Below are 24,156 nucleotides of genomic sequence, written 5' to 3' on the forward strand. Positions count from 1 at the left end.
ACTACGTTATTATGTATTAACTACTACGTCACTTAAATCGATATATCTGTATAATCATGACACTCCCTCCTTTGAGCATAACATGCTCAATTAATATTGCAATGATTACCCTATTATGAACAGAACATGGAAAACCCATAACGTTGTATTAAATAAATATAACTTCTCCGTGTACCCATAAGGCGTACAAAAATATCGTATGATGTATGGTTTTCTGATGGTATAAATGCATATTCACTAAAGATCTGCCATTAGCACAAAAAATAGTTTACTTGTTCAATAATGGCTTTTGTCATGGTATTATGCATCATTGTTGCTGCGAAAAACAATACCCCTGGTTTTGCTAATGCGTCTTAATTGGCTCTAGGATTAGAGGATTGGTTGAACAAACATATGATAAAATAATATTTCTCTAAACTAGAGGGAAAATACAAACTATTCTCACAGAGGGTTACATGCAGGAGAACATGAAGGGCTGGTGCCCCTTACTCAAAATGAGATATTGCCTTATGCACTACTACATCATAAATCAGTAAAGTCACTCAAGAATAAATAAATAAAAACTGATTCTTGAAACTGTTGTAAAAACCCTACAACTTCTTCATCCAAGCTCTCTATCGGTGTTATGTTATTTAGTTTGCAGCTCATGCCTTAAAACAGATACTTCAGACCGATTATAAATTGTGTTTATGAGAAATATGTAATCTGACTCCATAAATCACATAATTGTTTGACTAAAAAAACTACACTTCCACGAACAATAAATGAAGTTCCCCTTTAAACACAGCCCCGGTCTTCTGACGGGGTCTATCTATGTACTGGCTGGAAAATGTTGTGCCAGTCTCTGCCGCTCCGTCACTGTTCTACCGCTAACAGTCACTCTCTAGTTCAGCTGGGTTCTTGTTGACTTCTTTACTGGTTTGAGACAAGCGACCCTATCGGACACCTCCCTTCGTAGCCAGACTTCACCACAGCAGAATCGAGTTTCTGTTTTCAGGTCTCAACAGCTTCACGTCAGGTGTATCGTCGCCCCTTGAGCTGCAGTCGGTGTAAACAGGAGGATTTGGTAAGGACCCTCCGTATTGGGCGAGTAATAGGTTTTTCCTCTTCATCTTGGAAACCCGTCGTCTTGACCTCACTCGCTGTGTGGACACAATAGTTTTCTGTGTGGGGGAACAACATCATTCGTAATGTTTTTTCCTTCTCATACTTACAAAAATAGTCTGCTAAATGTTCTACTATGTTTTAATCTTCAACTACTAATCTGTGGATGCTTTATATGTAAATGCAATATGCTACTTATTATCTCTTAAATAACTTTCAACCTCTCCCTCCTGTGGTGACAGATGTGGATCAATGTAGCTGGATTTCAAAATACCCTTCTGGGCTGAAGATGCATCACCTGGTGGTCTGGCCCTCTGAGCTTCCTCATTGTTGTGGTTGATACCAAGCTGTCGGTGGTATTTGGTTCATGTTTGGAAATCCTGTTCCTCTTGGTTGTGTCCTCCCCGGTGCTGATATTGTACGGGTGTGTACACGGGTGCTGGTGGCTGTGATTGGGTGGGGACATACACAGGGGTTTGTTGTGTCTGAAATTGGGGATAATACTGTTGTGTCTGAGGCTGCTGAAATGGTGTAGGAAAGTATTGTGGTGCTTGTGGTTGCTGTTATTGGTTTAGCGGACATTCATTGGACCAATGTGACATCTGTCCAAATCTGAAGCAACCACCATTCTGGACACCTCTTCCTCTGCCTCTTCCTTTTCCTCGGAAACCTCCTCCTCTTTGTTGATTCTGTATCTGATTGTCTGGCACTTCCTGAGCTTGAACTGTTGGCGGTGTCTGCACTACGGTCTCAGTTAGTATGGCCTCTATTGTAGCTGCCATTTGCCTTGCCACTTTCTTGTTTTTATTAGCTTCGGTATCTCTCTCAGCTATTTGTATCTTCAAGAGTCTCCTAGCTAGGATTTTGTCGTCTTCATCAATTCCCGTCTTTGTTGCCTGGTATCTGATATCTTGGTGAATGAGATGTTGTCTCCATTCTTCAGCGGGTTTAGTGTCCAATCCCACCACTTCTTACAGACGGGCCTGCACTGCTAGGGGAAGGGCTTTAATGACAGAGTTCTCCCACAACATTTCAACAGATGGAGAAAGATCATGTCGTTCTCCCGTGCTGTCCTCCCACACTCCTTCACATCTCTTCAAGAAGGCATGCATGTCTTCCCCCGGCTCCTTCCTCAAGCTGGTGAGGGCATGTAAACTGCGTGTTGTCGGGTAGATGTGACGAATAGCAGCCCAATAGCTCAACCTGATATTGTTGAATGAAGTGTCATCTGGGTCGTGCATGCAATTGGCCTCGGAATCTACTGCTCTTGCCTCTAGTCGTCCTTCAATCCGTCCAAGCAGGGCCCTCATGTCTCCCAAGCACAGGTTATCTTCAATCAATCAATCAATGTTTATTTATATAGCCCAATATCACAAATGTTACATTTGTCTCAGTGGACTTCACAGTTTGTACAGAATATCAGTATGACAATACGACACCCTCTGTCCTTAGACCCTCACATCGTACAAGGAAAAACTTCCAGAGAAAACCCACAGTTTAAAGGGAAAAATGGGAGAAACCTCAGGGAGAGCTACAGAGGAGGGATCCCTCTCCCAGGACGGACAGACGTGCAATAGATGCCGTGTGTAAATTGAAAAGATAATACATTTGCAACATAGGTAGTCCAAATGTTTGGAAATGCATGTGTGTATAATAGGAAGATGAATCCACGAGTATATCCATCCAGGACTTATGATCCAGGACCACAGCCACGACTCGCAATCCAGGACTCGCAATCCATGACACAGGACCGCAGGATCATCCATGACTCCGGATCCCGGCGTATATAGACACCAAAAAGAAAGACATTTGGGGAAGCTGGGTTAATCGGAACATGAGAGTACACAGGTATAGACAGAGAGAAGGAAGAAGTAAGATGTCCCCCGACAAACTAAGCCTATATCAGCAAAACTAGGGGCTGAATCTAATCAGCCCTAACTATAAGCTTTATCAAAAAGGAAGGTCTTAAGCGCACTCTTAAAAACGGATAGGGTGTCTGCCGTCCGAACACAAACTGGAAGCTGATTCCACAAAAGTGGAGCTTGATAAGAAAAGGCTCTGGCTCCCATTGTACTTTTAGAGACTCTAGGAACAACCAACAACCCTGCATTCTTGGAACGCAATGCCCTAGTAGGACAATAGGGTATAATGAGTTCTTTAAGGTAAGATGGCGCCTGCCCATTAAGGGCTTTGTAGGCGAGAAGAAGAATTTTAAATTCTATCCTGTGTTCTATAGCCAGCCAGTGTAAGGCAGCCAGAACAGGAGTAATGTGGTCCCTTTTCCTAACTCTGGTGACTACACGAGCTGCAGCATTTTGAATCAGCTGAAGCGACTTGACTGACTTCTTGGTACACCCTGATAATAAGGAGTTACAATAATCCAGCCTTGAAGTAACAAATGCATGGACTAGTTTCTCTGCATCGTTTTGAGGCAAGATATGCCTGATTTTTGCAATGTTACGTAGATGGAAGTAGGCGGTCCTTGAAATTGATTTTATGTGGGTGTTAAAGGATAAATCCTGATCAAATATAACACCAAGATTCCTTACAGTCTCACTGGAGGCCAAATTAATGCCATCCATAGTTAATATATCTTTAGATAATTTGTTTCGTAGATTCTTCAGGCCAAGTACAATAACTTCAGTTTTGGTCGTGTTTAACATCAAAAAATGTAAGGTCATCCACGTTTTTAAGTCCTTGAGGCAGTCTTGAATTTTATTTAGATGATTAATTTCATCGGGCTTGATTGATAAATATAGTTGAGTATCATCCGCATAACAATGAAAGTTTACAGAATGATTCCTTATAATATTGCCTAACGGAAGCATATATAGGGTGAACAAAATAGGTCCAAGCACTGAGCCCTGTGGCACTCCATGGCTAACTTTGGTTTGCATGGAAGATTCATCGTTGACACGTACAAACTGAGAGCGTTCAGATAGATAGGACCTAAACCAGCCTAAAGCAGTTCCCTGTATGCCAACTAAGTGCTCTAGTCTTTGCAATAGGATATCATGGTCGATAGTATCAAATGCAGCACTAAGATCGAGCAAGACAAGAATAGAGACAAGTCCCTTGTCAGAGGCTATTAGAATGTCATTTGTGACTTTAACCAGAGCTGTCTCTGTGCTATGTTGTGTTCTAAAGCCAGACTGAAAATCTTCAAATAAATCATAGTTTTTTAAGTAATCACACAGCTGTTTTGCGACTGCTTTCTCAAGAATTTTTGAGAGGAACGGAAGATTAGAAATAGGTCTATAGTTGGCTAAAACCTCTGGATCGAGGTTGTGCTTTTTAAGAAGCGGTTTTATCACTGCTACTTTGAATGATTGTGGAACATAGCCTGATAATAAAGACATATTCATAATATTTAATAAAGAAGTGCTAATTAATGGAAAAACTTCTTTTAACAGCTTAGTTGGAATCGGGTCTAAGATACACGTTGATGGTTTAGAAGAGAGAATCATTGAATTTAATTGTTCAAGGTTTATGGCTGAAAAGCATTCTAGTTTACTATCTAGTGTAATATTAGAACTTACGTTAGGGCTGGGCTGTGTATCTCTCCAGATCATTCACCCACTTCTGACCTCCTTTCGTGAGTGGAGGTAGTTTTCCCACAAATGCTTCCATGTCCCTGTGAGTCCATGATTGGTATTGAAATCCTCCTTTTCCAGCTGCTATCAATGGCATGACGCTATGTGCGGTGCTCCTGAGTCTTTCAGCTATGGGCCCTGTCCCAGTTTGTTGTTGGTCGTTTCCGCCCTTGTTCACTGAGGGTGTTGTAAGACTCTGTTGTTGCTGTGTATGTTCCGGGTATACTGACTGTCTGCTGGTTACAGAATGTGCACTGTCGTTGTCATCTCCATGTCCTTGTCTTACAGTAAATACAGATGTTGAATGTAGTCACCGTCCTACACAGTACTAGCACCTAATTCTGCAGTTTTCCTCAGTTCTACAGGAATGTAATATATTTAATCATTTCACTGTTGCTCAAACTATAACCTTCAGTCTCAGCACTCTCATCAACTTTGCTTCCTGCAGCAGCCTGAGCCAGAGTCTTGCACGGGTCTGATTTTCAAGACCCGCTCCCGCCCCGCACCCGCGACGTGCAATACCGAACCCGCCACGCTACCCGCACATATTACCAATTAGTTCCGCAACCCGACCCGACCCGTCGGCACAGGATCCGCAACCCGACCCGAACCTGCATATATGAGCAGTGGGTCCTGCATCGGCAGTAGGTCCTGCATGAGCAGTGGGTCCTGCATCGTACCCGACCCGATGCAGGACTCTGGCCTGAGCCCCTGCAGTCAGACAGTTTGTTTTCCAGTTGACCAAGGTGGACATTTTATAAGTGTAAAGCTGCCCTCTCAAGATCTGCGTTAGTCTGCGCTGGCTGTGCCGTTGTTCTCCTAAGGAGACAGCGCTGTCGCCCTACTAGGCAGGAAATCTGCCCTTGGATTGGACATCGCTGCAACTTAATGTGGAGGTGGAGTGGTCATCCTCTATTCAGAAAGATGGTGGTTCCATCTCCTGACCCATGTGAATGTGTTATTGGGCACTTAACCCTTGTATGTGTGTGAGAGTGTGTGAATATTAGTCTTCCTTCCCTTTGTATGGCAGCCTCTGCCTCTGCGTACACGTGTGGGAATGGGTAATGCTGACCTGTATGTAAAAGCTCTTTCAGTCATCATAAAGATAAATGTAATCCATTAACTGTAGGCCTTTCCCCTTTAACAGTCAAGAGGAGTTCTGAACTCATCTATTATTTTATGTATTTAGCATAACAATGTTTTCTTACCTCATTAATTTGTTTACTATCCTTATTGTATTTGCCTTTTTTTATGTGAACTGTCTTCAAGGTAAACAACGTAAAATCTTGTTTTTTTGATTTATTTACATGCAGTGTTTTCGCTCCCTTTTCACTTTAGGACTTGTTAAGATTACGTTCTCTTTAGTGGAGAGGTAATACACATTATTTCTACTCAAGATAGAATATAGTAGATATAGATATATTGTGCTATGCATTCTGTACATTATACCATGACAGAAACATAATAGGGTGTTGAATCATCATGGAGTCATTCTGATCATTTAGTATCAAGTACATACCATTTTTTTTTAACTGCTCTAATTTTGGTAGGTTGAGAAGCAAAGAGCAGATCTAACCAGAGAATTGGATGATCTCACTGACCAACTGGAGGAAGCAGGAGGGGTCATCACATCACAGGTCAACTATATACATTCAAAGAAACACACACACACACACACACACACACACACACACACACACACACACACACACACACACACACACACTCATATATGCTTTTTTTGCCAAACGTTAGAACGTTAGATTCAGATAACTTTTATGTCCATTACATTTAAATACAATTGACATTTGTCTCTGGCACTGTCAAATAAAACAACACATACAGTTCATACTGTAACAATACAAAGGAAAAACAAACGTGCATCTTAAATTCCTAAAGAGACAGTCATAATACAAATGTGAAGCTGACTTCTACTGGTTATGGTTAGGCATTGACCTCCACTATATCTGTACATAGCAAATAGTTGTTGCTGCTATAATATTACAATTTAAAATCATAACATTGGGGTCCTCTGAAACTGAAGAATGAACCTAAACTACAGTGTCTAAACTGACCCAGTGAGCTAGCCATGGACCTTTCCATATTACTTATATGCAGACACGTCCAGTTTAACTGTGCCTGAAGGAGCGGGGCATTACCAACGGAGGACACATGTCTCCAAAAGCTCCTTACGTTAGGACATATGCAGCACATAATACAACATGCTACAATGTTATGGGTGCCTTTGGACAGAAAATACCATTTGCGGAGGGTAGAAGTTTGGCACACGTTGCATCATAAAATACAGACCTTGACAACATTCCTGTGTGTTAATTACAGATGGAGGTGAACAAAAAGCGAGAGGCTGAACTGCAGCGTCTCAGACGAGACCGCGAGGAAGCCTCTGTCCAATCAGAAGCGCTGACCGCGTCTCTAAGGAAACGGAACAGTGAGGCCATGGCCAAGTTGAGCGAGCAGTGTGAGGCTCTGCAGCGCAGCAGGGCCAAACTGGAGAAGGAGAAGCAGAACATGGGAATGGAAATGGAGGAGTTGGCTGCTTCTGTGGACAGTCTGCTCAAAGCCAAGGTCAGGAAGTTTTTTTTTTTATTGTTGCAGTTTTTCATGTTTTTACATTTGAACACTTTGCTTGTGGCCGGGCTTGCCACGGAGCCCGGCCGGGCACAGCCCGAAAAGGCAACGTGGGCAACACCTCCGCTTCTCCGTCCCGCGGGCCCACCACCTACGGGAAACAGCGATGGGGTCGGGTGCGCTGCCAGAAGGGTGGCAGTGAAAGCAGAGGGTCTCAACGGACCAGACCCGGGCGACAGAAGCTGGCTTTGGGGACGTGGAACGTCACCTCTCTGGGGGGGAAGGAGCCGGAGCTTGTGCGGGAGGTGGAGCGTTACCAGTTGGATCTGGTTGGGCTCACTTCTACGCACAGCGTCGGCTCTGGAACCTTACTTCTGGATAGGGGTTGGACTCTATTCTTCTCCGGAGTTGCTCAAGGTGTTAGGCGCCGGGCGGGTGTGGGGATACTCACAAGTCCCCGGTTGGGTGCTTCGTTGTTGGAGTTTACCCCAGTGGACGGACGAGAGGGTCGCCTCCCTACTCCTGCGCGTTATGGGGGGAAAAACTCTGACTGTTGTGTGTGCTTATGCACCAAACAGCAGTTCAGAGTATACAGCCTTCTTGGAGACCCTGGAAAGAGTCCTGTATGGTGCTCCTGAAGGGAGACTTCAACGCACATGTGGGCAATGATGGAGACACTTGGGGGGGGTGATTGGGAGGAACGGCCCCCCTGTCTGAACCGGAGTGGTGGTTTGTTACTGGACTTCTGTGCTAGTCATGGATTGGCCATAACAAACACCATATTCGAACATAAGGATGCTCATAGGTGTACGTGGTACCAGAGCACCCTAGGCAAAAGGTCCATGATCGATTTTGTTATCGTATCATCGGACCTGAGGCCGTATGTTTTGGACACTCGGGTAAAAAGAGGGGCGGAGTTGTCAACTGATCACCATCTGGTGGTGAGTTGGGTCGAGTGGCGGGGGAAGCCTCTGGATAGACCTGGTAAGCCCAAACGTGTAGTTCGGGTGAACTGGGAACGTCTGGAGGAGGCCCAAATTAAGGAGGCCTTCAACTCACACCTCCGGCGGAGCTTTTCGGGCATTCCTGTGGAGGTTGGGGACATTGAACCAGAGTGGTCGGTGTTCAAAGTCTCTATTTCCGAAGCCGCGGCAGGGAGCTGTGGTCTCAAGGTCTTAGGTGCCTCAAGGGGCGGTAACCCTCGAACCTCCTGGTGGACACCGGTGGTCAGGGAAGACGTCCGACTGAAGAAGGAGGCCTTCAGGGATCTGTTATCCCGGGGTACTCCCGAGGCAGTTGCAAGGTACCGACAGGCCCGAAGGGCAGCAGCCTCAGCCGTGGCCGAGGCAAAGCAGCGGGTGTGGGAGAAGTTCGGAGAAGACATGGAAAAGGACTTTCGGGCGGCACCAAAGTTGTTCTGAAAAACTGTCCGACACCTCAGGAGGGGGAAGCAGGGAACCATCCAAGCTGTGTACAGTAAGGATGGGACGTTGTTGACCTCAGCTGATGGAGTGTTAGGGCGTTGGAAGGAACACTTTGAGAAACTCCTGAACTCGACAACTCCGCCCCCTATGTTAGAGGCAGAGCTGGAGTATGACGGGGGATCGACACCAATCTCCCGGGGGGAGGTCACTGAGGTCGTCAAACAACTTCACAGTGGCAAAGCCCCGGGGGTGAATGAGATCCGCCCAGAAAGGCTGAAGGCTCTGGGTGTTGAGGGACCGTCATGGTTGACACGTCTAATCAACGTTGCGTGGAAGTCGGAAACAGTACCGAAGTAGTGGCAGACCGGGGTGGTCGTTCCCCTTTTCAAAAAGGGGGGTCAGAGGGTGTGTGCCAATTACAGAGGCTTCACACTACTCAGCCTCCCCGGGAAAGTTTACTCTAAGGTACTCGAAAGGAGGGTGAGGCCGATTGTCGAACCTCAGATTGAGGAGGAACAATGCGGATTCCGTCCTGGTCGTGGAACGACGGATCAGCTTTTTACTCTCGCAAGGATCCTGGAGGGGGCCTGGGAGTAGGCTTATCCGGTCTACATGTGTTTTGTAGACATGTGTTTTGTAGACCGAGTTCCCAGGGAGTTACTGTGGGAGGTGCGGCGGGAGTATGGGGTGAGGGGGTCTCTACTCAGGGCCATCCAATCTCTGTACTCCCAAAGCGAGAGATGTGTCCGGGTCCTCGGCAGTAAGTCTGACCCATTTCCGGTGAGGGTTGGCCTCCGCCAGGGCTGCGCTTTGTCACCAATCCTGTTTGTAATATACATGGATCGGATTTCGAGGCGTAGTCGTGGGGGAGGGGGTCTGCGGTTCGGTGGACTAAGGATTGCACCACTGCTTTTTGCAGATGATGTGGTTCTAATGGCTTCATCGGTCTGTGACCTTCAGAACTCACTGGATCGGTTCGCAACTGAGTGTGAAGCGGCGGGGATGAGGATCAGCACCTCCAAATCTGAGGCCATGGTTCTCAGCAGGAAACTGATGGACTGTCCACTCCAAGTAGGGAATGAGTCCTTACCCCAAGTGAAGGAGTTCAAGTATCTCGGGGTCTTGTTCTCGAGTGAGGGAACAAAGGAGCGTGAGATGGGTCGGAGAATCGGAGCAGCGGGAGCGGTACTGCAGTCGCTTTACCGCACCGTTGTGACGAAAAGAGAGCTGAGCCAGAAGGCAAAGCTCTCTGTCTACCGGGCCATTTTCGTTCCTACCCTCACCTATGGATGGGTCATGACCGAAAGAACGAGATCGCAGATACAAGCGGTCGAGATGGGTTTTCTCCGCAGGGTGGCTGGTGTCTCCCTTAGGGATAAGGTTAGAAGTCCAGTCATCCGGTAGAGGGACTCGGAGTTGAACCGCTCCTCCTTCGCGTCGAAAGGAGCCAGTTGAGGTGGTTCGGGCACCTAGTTAGGATGCCACCTGGGTGCCTCCCTAGGGAGGTGTTCCAGGCACATCCAGCTGGGAAGAGACCAAGGGGTAGACCTAGGACCAGATGGAGGGATTATATCTTTTCGCTGGCCTGGGAGCGCCTTGGGATCCCCCAGTCAGAGCTGGTTGATGTGGCCAGGGAAAATAAAGTTTGGGGCTCTCTGCTGGAACTGCTACCTCCGCGACCCGACCACGGAAAAGCGGGAGAAGATGGATGGATGGACACTTTGTTTGTGTTGTGCTGCAGACGTCCTTAGAAAGCCAGATGAAGAAGCTGGAGGAGCAGCTCTCAGAAGCCAGCAGGACTGCAGACGACCTGCAGAGGGCCCAGATGGAGCTCAGTGTGGCCAGAAACAGACACACAGGTACTTCTCCTCACTCACATTCAAGAACAGCTTATTTTGTGTCTGCTCCAGGGGATTTCCACCTTTTGCATTTGATATAGCAAATAGTCCATTTCAAATCTTCCAAAAATAATTTCAATAGATACTGGTGACTTAAACATTTCTTTTATTTAGGATACACATCCAAGCATGGTCCTCACATTGTTTTGTTGACAAACTGAATAACAATAACCAGTATTTTACTTATTCACCACAGAGCAGTGCAGAAGGCAGAGATAGGAGTATAGGTTACTGGAAAATGAGTTATTGTCTTCATTAGTCCTTGCTACTTTATACTGAAATTATTTTTACTGCTCTAACCAAGCAGATGGTACAACCACAGGACAAAAAAGATCAAATTGTATTCTTGTTTTATTGCTTATTGCACCAGATCATGGCCTTTGTATAGTGCTAAGGGCCTACTATATGCTACAGTGTGAACATCAGTTTCCTTGCGTGTCCTGTCAGCTGATAATGCAGACTTCAGTCGACGGATGGAAGGGGCAGAGAGCAGGGCCGGCCAGCTGTGCCGCTCCAAGAAACTGCTCCAGTCCCAGGTCCAGGAACTGAAGAAACAACTGGAGGAGGAAGTCAAGGTCAGAGTGTGTTTTGTATGGAAGTCTCAATAATAAAATATCCAGAAAACAAATAGATGTAAAAAATCACTCAAAGTGATTGTATATATGATAATAAATATAAAGTAGTATTCTATGCACTCTGCTGTGGCTGCAGTATAAGCAGGCGCTCAGCAGCAGTCTGAGCTCTGAGCGGCAGGACTGCATGGTGCTGAAGGAGCAGCTGGAGGAGGAACAGGAGAGCAAGCAGGAGCTGCAGCGCCACGTCTCCAAACTCAGCAATGAGGTGACACACTGGAGAAGCAAATACGAGCTGGACACCATGCAGAATGCCGACGAGCTGGAGGACACCAAGTACGTTACTGTCATCCATCACATTTGCCTCTTTAAATAATAATAATAATAATAATAATAAACTTTATTCGTATAGCACCTTTCATGCACAAATCATCCCAAAGTGCTTTACAGAAAACATAATAACAATATTGAAAAAAATACAGAACAAGATAAAACATCTACAGTGATCCTAATGAAATTCCTGTGAATTAAAGCTGACAAGAAATTAAAATATGTTAAAATAAAACAATAAAAAGAAATTGTTTAGATAGTTCACTTTAGTCTAAGTTATCTCAGTGGGTCTCAAACGGTTTGGTCACAATTTATGGAAACAAATATTTCCAAGGCACTCCTTTATAATTATTAGGGTAAATAAAAACAGGTTTGAAATCATTCCAATGTATACTATAGGACAGTAAACCAAAAATATCGTTTAAAACTGGAGATATAAAAAAAAAAACATGAATAAATAAAAGTTAACTAGGAAAAATAAGATATAAATGACCAACACAAATAAATTACATTTTTTTGTTATTGGCTGTGGTAGGTTATTGGTTATGTTCACATACTTATTTGGTTATTAAAATGTAAACCGATCTTTTTCATATGGGTGTTTAGAGTTGTACCCCCTAGATCTAGTCTCTTGTAATTCTGCTCAAAGTGCACTAGATTGAAGAATTTTACTTTAAAATATTAAAACAAATCTTTCTGGGGGGGCATACCCCCGGACCTCGCTTGAGGGTGTGACGTCCATCCCCCAATTAAAATATGTTCATACAATAATTAATAAATTTGAAACCTTCTTTATGTATATAACCAGCATGTCAATACGTTTCTGATTTTGTAGTGTATTGGTCTTTTGTAGAGATTTTTCATTTATTTTTCATTTATTCTTTATATATTCTATTGTGTATTGCTTCAAGGGGGGGCACCAAATCATAATCTCGCCTAGGGCACCAAAAATGTCTAGGACCGGCCCTGTAAGTAGTAGTATGAGTTCAAGTAGCATTACATCTATAGGGCTTTTATTTTGAAGGGGTGTGTGGTTTTGGGGAGTGTGAGGTGTAGAAAAACAAAATGAGATGTCTGACGTCAATAAATGGGAGATTATCCCATAAAAACAATGGTTAGGTGGGCAAAGGCCTTTGGTGTGTGTGTGTGTGTGTGTGTGTGTGTGTGTGTGTGTGTGTGTGTGTGTGTGTGTGTGTGTGTGTGTGTGTGTGTGTGTGTGTGTGTGTGTGTGTGTGTGTGTGTGTGTGTGTGTGTGTGTGTGTGTGTGTGTGTGTGTGTGTGTGTGTGTGTGTGTGTGTGTGTGTGTGTGTGTGTATTAGAGACATCCTGTGTATGTGTGTCTGTCTTTACATATGTATTAGAGACATCCAGTGTTTGTGTGTATGTGTCTGTCTGTGTGTATGTGTGTCCCTGTCTGTCTTTCTGTCTGTGAACATATGTAGTATAGACATCCAGTGTGTGTGTGTGTGTCTATCTCTGTATATCATGTCTGTGCGTGTGACCATATGTAGTATAGACATCCAGTGTTTGTGTGTACTTGTACCAGTCTGTCTGTGGGCGTGTCTGCTCTGATTAGATGATGTCACTCAGGTGTGTGGCCCCAATCTGCCCAGCAACAGCACAGTAACCAACTGCAGCACTGAGTCCCACTAGAGAATGCAATTCCTGAAGAAATTGATAGTGGGAATGCTTTATGCTGAACGCTAAGTTGGAACGAGCGGAGAAATGCAGAAAAGTGAAATGATTTGAATTAAAATTGTTACAGCTCAAATGCATTGCAATGACTTTGTTGAAAACTTGAAAGTGAAATGTTAAACTGGAAGAGTAGGAAAAATAGTGAAGAAGCTTAATATTTAAAATAAAATGTTTTAAAAGGTATAAACAACCAAATGTATAGCCTCAATGTCCTGAAATAGCTGAATAAGTTAATAGTTGGTTGGTTTCTGTAACTGAAAATAGGCTGAAGGAGTTACATATCAGATGTACGTAGTAGTGAATGAATGTGTATTAAGAAAGAGAAAAGAAAGTAAAAAGGCTTTGAAAAGCAGCAGAATATTTGAACTGCGAACTTTTGAACTAAAATCAAACCTCACCAATAATGTATAAAATATGTTGAACGTGTTGAAGTCAATGTGAAGTCTCAAATCAGACAGAAAATAATAGGCTAAAGGTTAAACTCCAGTCGGTTTGTTTGTGTTTGAGGTGTGTTTGAGGTGACAACGTTATGAAACACCCGTGTGTGTAAGCCCATAGATAAAAGGTTACCATGGTGATGACGTTATCAAACACCTGTGTACGTGAGCCCAGAGATCAAAGGTTTCCATGGAGATGTGAGATTGTTCTGAATAAGAAATAAACCTCTTACATTTCTAACTATAGTTCAAAAACGGTAGCTGCTTTCGTAAAATGTCAACGCGTGGAGGATGTCAGGACCGCGAGGAGCGTCGGAATTTGCTTTGTGTGTACTTTTGGGTCCATAATGTGGCATTTTTGGCAGATTTACTAAAGGTGTGCAGCTGCTGCTCTGAGGACAGATCATGCAAAAATGTGTTTATGCCATAGCCGAGAATAGTATTTTGCAAGTCCTGCACACTGGAGGCCATGCCCAGTTTCCACAAATGTAGGTATGGAGGAGGTGTCTTTAGGTTTTTCTGTCCTGTTTCGAGCATAAAAACACTAGCAGAGAGGAAGCAAACTCGAGAGGGGGGGTTTTCCCCTGGTATGCTCTCTCCCGGTAAGTTCTCTCCCTGGAGAGCTGGGTTTTTCCTCTGTAAAGTTCTCTCAAACTTGGTAAATATTGCTCGAATTTATTCGATCAATCAATCAATCAATCAATGTTTATTTATATAGCCCAATATCACAAATGTTACATTTGTCTCAGTGGACTTCACAGTTTGTACAGAATATGACAATACGACACCCTCTGTCCTTAGACCCTCACATCGTACAAGGAAAAACTTCCAGAGAAAACCCACAGTTTAAAGGGAAAAATGGGAGAAACCTCAGGGAGAGAAACAGAGGAAGGATCCCTCTCCCAGGACGGACAGACGTGCAATAGATGCCGTGTGTAAATTGAAAAGATAATACATTTGCAACATAGGTAGTCCAAATGTTTGGAAATGCATGTGTGTATAATAGGAAGATGAATCCACGAGGATATCCATCATAACCTATTATGATCGAGGACCACAGTCACGACTCAAGATCCAGGTCTCGCGATCCATGACACAGGACCGCAGGATCATCCATGACTCCGGATCCCGGCGTATATAGACACCAAAAAGAAAGAAATTTGGGGAAGCTGGGTTAATCGGAACATGAGAGTACACAGACAGAGAGAAGGAAGAAGTAAGATGTCCCCCGACAAACTAAGCCTATATCAGCAATACTAGGGGCTGAATCTAATCAGCCCTAACTATAAGCTTTATCAAAAAGGAAGGTCTTAAGCGCACTCTTAAAAACGGATAGGGTGTCTGCCGCCCGAACACAAACTGGAAGCTGATTCCACAAAAGTGGAGCTTGATAAGAAAAGGGTCTGGCCCCCATTATATTTTTAGAGACTCTAGGAACAACCAACAACCCTGCATTCTTGGAACGCAATGCCCTAGTAGGACAGTAGGGTATAATGAGTTCTTTAAGGTAAGATGGCGCCTGCCCATTAAGGGCTGTGTAGGCAAGAAGAAGAATTTTAAATTATATCCTGTGTTCTATAGGGAGCCAGTGTAAGGCAGCCAGAACAGGAGTAATGTGGTCCCTTTTCCTAACTCTGGTTAGTACACGAGCTGCAGCATTTTGAATCAGTTGAAGCGACTTGACTGACTTCTTGGTACACCCTGATAATAAGGAGTTACAATAATCCAGCCTTGAAGTAACAAATGCATGGACTAGTTTCTCTGCATCGTTTTGAGGCAAGATATGCCTGATTTTTGCAATGTTACGTAGATGGAAGTAGGCGGTCCTTGAAATTGATTTTATGTGGGTGTTAAAGGATAAATCCTGATCAAATATAACACCAAGATTCCTTACAGTCTCACTGGAGCTCAAATTAATGCCATCCATAGTTAGTATATCTTTAGATAATTTGTTTCGTAGATTCTTCGGGCCAAGTACAATAACTTCAGTTTTGGTCGTGTTTAACATCAAAAAATGTAAGGTCATCCATGTTTTTAAGTCCTTGAGGCAGTCTTGAATTTTATTTAGATGATTAATTTCATCAGGCTTGATTGATAAATATAGTACAATGAAAGTTTACAGAATGATTCCTTATAATATTGCCTAACGGAAGCATATATAATGTGAACAAAATAGGTCCGAGCACTGAGCCCTGTGGCACTCCATGGCTAACTTTGGTTTGCGTGGAGGATTCATCGTTGACACGTACAAACTGAGAGCGTTCAGATAGATAGGACCTAAACCAGCCTAAATGAGTTCCCTGTATGCCAACTAAGTGCTCTAGTCTTTGCAATAGGATATCATGGTCGATAGTATCAAATGCAGCACTGAGATCGAGCAAAACAAGTCCCTGGTCTGAGGCTATTAGAATGTCATTTGTGACTTTAACCAGAGCTGTCTCTGTGCTATGATGTGTTCTAAAGCCAGACTGAAAAGCTTCAAATAAATCATAGTTTTTTAAGTAATCACACAGCTGTTTTGCGACTGCTTTCTCAAGAATATTTGAGAGGAACGGAAGATTAGAAATAGGTCTATAGTTGGCTAAAACCTCTGGATCGAGGTTGTGCTTTTTAAGAAGCGGTCTTATCACTGCTACTTTGAATGATTGTGGAACATAGCCTGATAATAAAGAGATATTCATAATATTTAATAAAGAAGTACTAATTAATGGAAAAACTTATTTTCACAGCTTAGTTGGAATCGGGTCTAAGATACACATTGATGGTTTAGAAGAGAGAATCATTGAATTTAATTGTTCAAGGTTTATGGCTGAAAAGCATTCTAGTTTACTATCTAGTGTAATATTAGAACTTACGTTTCCGGGAGCTGTTGATAATACTATACTGGTCAAAGGCAAGAGGTCATTAATTTTGTTTCCAAGAGTAACAATTTTATCGTTAAAAAAGCACATAAAATCATTACTACTGAGTGCTATGGGAATAGAAGGCTCAATCGAGCTGTGGCTCTCAGTCAGCCTGGCTACAATGCTGAAAAGAAATATTGCATTATTTTTATTCTCATCTATTAATGAAGAGTAGTAGGCTGCTCTCGCTTTACGCAGTGCTTTCTTATATTCATTGAGAGTAATATGCCAAATTAAACGACATTCTTCAAGTTTAGTGGAATGCCATATCCTTTCAAGTTGTCTCGACTTTTGCTTTATTTAACGGGTTTCGGCATTATGCCATGGAGCTAATGTTGTTTTATTTTCTTCTTTTTCAAAGGAGCAACAGAGTCTAATTTTATTCGCAGCGCATCTGTAGCACTATCAACAACATGATCAATTTGGGGTGGTGTACATTTTGTATAAGTTTCCTCCCTTACATGCAGACATGCTATCGAGTTAAGTATTGGTGGAATCTCTTTCTTAAATTTGGCTATAGCACTAACAGATAGGTTTCTGCTGCAGGAGCTTTTGACTAATGCTTTGTAGTCTAGTAACAGTACTTCAAAAGTTACTCAGAAATGGTCGGATAAAGCAGGATTATGCGGTTCGACTAATAGTTGCTCAATTTCAATACCATAAGTCAGAACAAGGTCGAGAGTGTGATTATAGCAGTGGGTTGGTTTATTTACACTCTGACACAAACCAACATAATCTAATATAGAGTTAAATGCAACAGTAAGGCTATTTTTATCATCGTCAACATAAATATTAAAGTCACCTATGATAATTACTTTATCTGTTTTAAGTACCAAAGCTGATAAAAACTCAGAGAATTCTGAAACGAATTCTGAATAAAGACCTTGTGCACGGTACACTGTAACAAATAAGATTGGCTGCAAAGTGTTCCAGGTCGGATGCCTAAGACTAAAAACGAGGCTTTCAAAGGAGGTATAATTTAATTTTTGTTTAGTGTTGGTAAGTAAACTTGAGTCAACGATTGCTGCAACTCCACCTCCTCGGGCCGTGCCTCGGGCAATATGAGTATTGATATGGCTTTGATGAATGCTGATTGAATTGTTGGATGAAAGTTTGAAACTGTTAGATTCCACTTACCATTTACGAGGAACCGCCTCTGAATGTTGTCAGGCTATAGGTGTGAATGTTTAGACCCGGCGATCAGTGAGGAGATTCCTTTGGATTATGTCGAAATACTTTAATGTCAAAACTATGAATTAAGGTTTCAGATTAGAAAATGACCACAGCTTAATATGTTTTATATTACTGTCATATTGTAACGAGAGAAGGTAAAACCCTGTTCAAGTGTAGGCCAATTTTTCTTCGAATAAACTGATCCCACCTTTTGGATTGGGACAACTTAAAAGACATCTGCGCTCTACTCTCCTGCTTCAAAGGTAAGATTGCACCCTGCCACACTCACACTTAGGTAGGGCCACACCTCATTTACTGATATCAAAATCCTTCGGAATCGGTTAAACAGATTAAGAGAGTTGTCTGAATTGAAACAGCAGTTAATTGAACCTGGTTCTTCAGGAGTTAATAGAGGTGAGGTCTTGCTGACGTTGGTGGATCTGAGCCAAGCAGTAAACTTACATAGACTCAATAACTGCTGTTAGGTCAATTAGTAGGTCTGAGTAATTTGCCGGAATAAATTATCAGGCCTCCCGACTCCCAATACATGTTAAAAGAAAGAGTTTAAAAAGCTGAATATTTCAAAAAGTATAAATGTCATAAACAAGTAAAGTCATAGCACACATGTCCTGAAGGAGCTGAACATTTTAATATTTGTATGGTTTCTGTAGCTGAAACTATGTGGAAGGAGTAGCATTTGGCGCACTGTGTAGTTAAAAGAGGATGTGAAGGTTCCTTTCATTGAGTTACATGTTTAAAAAAGAGTTAAAAAAGCTGAATACTTCAAAAAGTATAACATATTTTGAAAAAGTTGAAAGTGTCCCTTCGTGTGCTGAAAAGGCTGAATATTTTTTGATATTTGAATGGTTTCTGTAGCTGAAAGTAGGCTGAAATTATTCGATGGCAAAATATTGGTTGAAATAAGAAGAAGAAGATGATTAAAGAAACAGAAGAATACTTCTAAGTATGTTGAATACTACTGTGTGTGGCTCCGCCAGTCAAACAGAGTTACAGTAATCCAAGCAACTTGTGATAAAAGCATGTAAAATCATTTCGGCATCATTTTGAGTTAAAAATGGTCTAATTTTGGCAATGTTTCTAAGATGGAAAAAAAAGTTTTCGCAGCCTTGTTAAAATGGCTAATAAAGTTAAGATCACAGTCTAAAATGACACCCAGATTTGTAACTTGTTTTTTACTAAATGTGACAGGCTGGAGAACACGGACTCAAGTTTCTGTCGTTCTGATTTTGGACCAACAATTACACTTTCTGTTTTCTGCTCATTCTGTTTTAAAAAGTTACTTCTCATCCACATGTTAACGCCATTGAGACAGGTTAAAAGTGTGTTAAAAGAACTTGGGTTTTCTGGCGAAATGGAGACATACAGTTGTGTTTCATCAGCACAACAGTGATATTTAACATCATTCTGATTAATAATGTTGCCTATAGGGAGCATTTACAGAGAGAACAGGATAGGTCCTAGGATGCTTCCTTGAGGAACACCATACTTAATGTCGACTTTATCTGAAACACAGTCTAATAGATGAATAGATAAAGTATATGTCGTCCAAATCATTTGTGTTTTACAGGAAGAAGCTTCCAAGCAGACTTCAGGAGGCAGAGGAGGCTGTTGAAGCCACCCAAGCCAACCTTTCTTCCGCGGAGAAAAACAAACAAAGGTTGCAGGGAGAGGTGGGGGAACTCTGCTTGGACCTGGAGAAGGTAGGAAGGGGGCGTTTTGACCAAGTGTTGCAGTGCCCTGATGTTATTTATTGTTATCCTTGAGCCTATGTTCATTGTCCCAGGCCAGCAGCTGTGGTCAAGCTCTGGATAAGAAGCAGCGGATTCTGGAGAAGCAGCTTGGTGACTGGAAGCAAAAGTGTGAGGAGCTGGTTGCTGAGGTGGAAGGCTGCCAGAAGGAGAGCAGGCAACACACCATGGAGCTCTTCAAAATGAAGACTGCCCATGAAGAGTCTTTGGAGCAGCTGGAGACCTTACGCAGGGAGAACAAAACCTGCCAGGGTATAAGAGTTATCATATGAGGGGAAAGGATGATGCTTAACACGGCTTTAAAGGGAAAGTTGAATAGTAACCATGGTTTATTAGATGCATTTGGCTTTTTTTTTGTCTAATAGAAGAGGTAGCTGACCTTACAGACCAGATCTCAGATGGAGGTAAGAGTGTCCATGAGCTCCAGAAAGCAAAGAAGAAGATTGAGATGGAGAAAGACGAGTTACAGGCCTCACTGGAAGAGTGTGAGGCAGCTTTGGAGGTGCAGAGCTTCAGCAAATTCCCTTAGTAGCTGTGACATTTGTGCTTAATGCCAGCTCTTAATTTATCTTTAGTATCTATAGTTGCATATAATTGAATGTAGTTTGGATACCTTTAAAGAAAAACTCCCAGGTCTTTCTTGATTTATTTCTGTTCTTCCTGACCCCCAGGTGGAGGACACCAAGGTGCTGAGGCTGCATTTAGAGTTGTCTCAAGCTAAAGAGAACCTGGAGTTCAGACTTCAGGAGAAGGACGAGGAAATAGACGCCTCCAGGTACCTCAGACTCCTCTCCAGCTTCCTCCATCCAACATGGCACCTCCACTCCTCTTTCCGTGCTCCGCAGACAATATACCTTCATACTGTAGAAAGACATACCTCATTCCAAAGCTGCTTACATCCTAACAGACTGGATGTCCTATTACTGCCACACATGAAATAATACAGAGGTGCCCGGCCGGCCAGGGCAAATGAGCATTTGTGTGTTTGTTAGGGCTGTGCAATTAATCACATTTTAATCTCGTTTTTGGCTTGCAACGATTACGAAAATAACATAATCAAAATAAAACGATTATTTTGCTGCGTGCGCTTTCGCCCCTCCCTAAAAGCCCTCTCGGCCGAGAGGGGTCTGCCTGCAGGCCTCCACTCTCAGGACAGTTCTGGTGTAGGCACCACTCTCAGTACAGGAAGTGACGATTCTGACGAACACGTTTTGTTCCCTGCCCCCCAAAGGACTCGTCTGATGGAAGTTTTCAAATCACAATGGAGACTCACCACGGAGGTGATGAGTCCGCTCACCATGCACTTTGGGTCGGTCTTGGTCAAGCCATTTTGTCGCCCCCAGCGTGGTTCTCGTAAAAGTTGACACCATGGAGGAATGTAACGGGAGTTGACAGGGGACTATGACAGCCTCACGAGTGCCTATTTTCGGACCCTTTTTTTTCACTTTTCCCCCTATTTTCCCCGGTTTCTTTTATGAGAAATGCCATGGGGAAGTTGAAAGATATGTGGCCTCAGCTGAATACTTTGCAGTTGAATTATACTTAAAGTTCAGGGTAATCAACTGTTCAAAAGATACTGTTCAAATTCTTATTTAAAAAATGTTTTAAGTTCAATAAATGGATGTTTTCAAAGTCGATGAATAATCGTATTTAGTAATCATGATATCAATATTGACCAAAATAATCGTGATTATGATTTTTGCCAAAATCGAGCAGCCCTAGTGTTTGTGAGTGTGCGTGTGTTTGTGTGTGTGTGTGCGTCTGTGGCAGCAGGGAAAGTGGATTATATTTGTATATCTATACAGCCAATGAGTTTATGATCAAAGTGTATATAGAGCACAACATTATTGAGGAAAATTCTCTACAACAGCGCAATGTTTTTGATTGAAAACCGCTTAAATTACCAGAATGATGTTGTTCACTTCAAAATGTACGTTCACCCTTTGATCAACTGTGGAATATCCCTACAAAACAGCTTGGTAACAAAATCATGAAACCTTATCATTCTTTCCTGTTTTTAACCCCAAGATATCTTAACTGCTTATGCCCTGTCATTTTCTTGTTCTGAAACCATATTTTGTCTTGCTTGTTAAGTGATCTAGAAATAACTGTGACTACTTATTAGTACACATACTGTATGGCGCTGACGCCCTGGTATTCATCCTGTCCTTTACATGAGGAACCTGACAGGTAGATCCATTTGCAGTGCTTTGTTCATCAATGACAGCTCTCTGCACATGTTTCCGCTAAACACAAAGCTACTTACTAACTAATTCAACAATTTAACTGATAATGTTGTTTTAAAAAAATATTTTTGATTTAAAAATGATCATATTGCTGGTGCTAAGAAAAAAAGTCCATTCTACTGCAGAGCATTTCTGAACTGATGGACTGTCCAATTCTGCTCACATTTTCTTTTAAATAAGACAATCTTTACAGGTGTTCCCTTTGGTGTTTTACTTCTGCTGATCCCTCTGTCCTCCTCTCTTTGAACCTGTTTTCTTCTTTTGCGTTACTTTCTTGTTCTTCTCTTTTTATTTTTGTCCCTGAAGACAGTTCACAGCATGAATAGAAAATAGAGAAACAAATATTCAAAAAGTATTCCATGGTGTTTTCTGACGGAGTAACAAAGGAAACAATGTGCTTTTTAGCCACAGCTGATGTTAAACTGACTGCATCTTTCTGTGGATTGATATGACTGCACATTGTCTTGTGTCCTTGGCCTCCTCTGCTTTCAAACAAGAGCAGACCTTTGAATGTGCTAATTGACCAGTAGCCATGAAATAATATCTTTAGAGGTAAGGCCTGTCTCTGCAGTGAAACCATCCGTCTCCTTGTTTGTCAGAAAAAGCCACCAGAGGGTCCTGGAGTCGCTGCAGGCCTCTTTGGACCTGGAGATGAACAGCAAGGCTGAGGGGCTGAAGCTGAAGAAGAAACAGGAAGCTGACATCACCGAGCTGGAGCTGCAGGAGGACATGCTCACCAAGAACAGCACCGAGCTCAACAAGAACAGCAAGAAGATGCAGCAACAGATGAAGGTCTGCACATAAGACACAGTATTTTTTAACACACTGCTTTCCAAGAGGCTTACATTGGGTATGACTGTCTGTCCTGTCCTGTCTGTCCTGTCCCATCCTGGCTGTCATGTCCTGTCCTGTGCCGTCCCGTTCTGTCCCAGGAGTTGCAGGCACAGCTGGAGGAGGAGGTCTGGAGCCATCAGGAGGACAGGGAGGAGCAAGCGGCCGTGGAGAGGCGCTGCACTCTGTTATTCAGCGAGGCAACAGGGACTCGTTCAGCCCTGGAGAGTGCAGAAAGAGCCAGAAAGTTCCTAAACACTGAGCTGCAGGAGGCCAAGGAGAAACTCAGCTACCTCCACAGCCAGGTTATTCAGTCTGTCTCTGCTTCACTTAAACATGTAACCTGTAATGGCAGAATTGCCGTAGATTTATGATCTTTCTCCTGTGTGTTCAGTTCCAGTTGGCTCTGAGTGGGAGGCGGAATCTGGAGATGGATCTCCAGATTCTGCAGCAGGAGCACGAGGAGCTGAGAGGAGAGCTGAGAGGATACACAGATAGGTCCAAGAAGACCGGCTGTGAGGTAAAACACGCCAAAGACAGCGGGTGAAGAGATATTATAGCAAACACATGTTAAGTCATATCAAATAAACATGGCTGCCAAAATGTGTTTAGTTGGCAAAAGTGGGTGAGGAGCTGCGTCTGGAGCCGGAGCACACGCTCCACCTGGAGAGAAGGAGGAAAGATCTGGAGGCTCAGATCAGAGACATGAGCAGCAGGGTGGAGGAGGCCGAGCAGACGGCTCTGAAGGGAGGCAAGAAGATCATCCAGAAGTTGGAGGGAAAGGTATACCATCACTTTGCACATTTTCATGCTTGCTGTTTTCTATCAAAGCAGGTATGAATTTTCACCACTCGCAGATGTGATTGACAACTCTGACCTTCATTTAAGAAACACTATAAGCAGTGTTGGGTGTAACGGAGTTACAGTAATATATTACTTTTTGCTGTAACGAAGTAATGTAACGCATTACTAATGAAATATGGGTAATATATTACCCGTTACAATGCTCAGTAACACAGTTACAACACATTTTAACCCAAAATTAAATGGTGTTTTGTTTTTTAAGAATGTAGGCCTACTAACATAGCGAGACATTCCGACACCAGAGACAAATTGTGCGGGTAGATTAGTAAACCTGGTGTGTTTACCCTTCAGGCTTCGCGTCGGGATCTTCGGGGGTGCATATGCATGCATTGCACCCCCAGTTGAATGTTATGCACCCTCTATTAAAAAAAGAGAACGGAGCGAAAAATAAAAAGAACAAATTGTGTCAGGTGCGCGTGACCTGCTCCGCTGCGCGTGCATCATTTCCAAAGTGCTTCCACAGCAGTGACACACATCTGTAGATAATCCTTTATACGAAAATGGTTAAAGCAACCATCGCTAAACGCCAGCAACACTGCATCTACTGCAGACAGTAGCAACAGGTCAGATGGGGACATCACGCTACCCTCCGTTGTGGACACTAACTTGCTCCCGCCTGACTCGCCGCCCTCGCCCCCGGAGCAGCAGTCTTCGTCGCCCTCTGCGGCCCCTAGTGCCAGGATACCACGGGAAAACAGAGCCTGCCCAGGTATATCTAAACAAGTACC

General features: G+C 43.1%; 1 protein-coding gene across 1 annotated transcript in view; it reads left to right on the top strand.

The window, feature by feature from the left end:
- Positions 1-24,156, top strand: part of LOC307022756 (myosin heavy chain, skeletal muscle-like) — a gene marked incomplete at its 5' end in the record, with an annotated part of 48,325 nt that overhangs the window by 11,433 nt on the left and 12,736 nt on the right. Inside the window, 14 exon segments of the mRNA XM_079655649.1 lie at positions 6,248-6,334; positions 7,038-7,283; positions 10,452-10,569; positions 11,056-11,183; positions 11,320-11,516; positions 19,307-19,439; positions 19,523-19,739; positions 19,853-19,989; positions 20,159-20,262; positions 22,333-22,525; positions 22,666-22,869; positions 22,959-23,084; positions 23,177-23,347; positions 23,970-24,137. Of these exon segments, the coding sequence (XP_079511775.1) occupies positions 6,248-6,334; positions 7,038-7,283; positions 10,452-10,569; positions 11,056-11,183; positions 11,320-11,516; positions 19,307-19,439; positions 19,523-19,739; positions 19,853-19,989; positions 20,159-20,262; positions 22,333-22,525; positions 22,666-22,869; positions 22,959-23,084; positions 23,177-23,347; positions 23,970-24,137 (2,229 nt within the window).

Source organism: Notothenia rossii (assembly GCF_949606895.1).
Source record: "Notothenia rossii genome assembly, chromosome: 10".
In the NCBI taxonomy this organism is placed as follows: domain Eukaryota; kingdom Metazoa; phylum Chordata; class Actinopteri; order Perciformes; family Nototheniidae; genus Notothenia; species Notothenia rossii.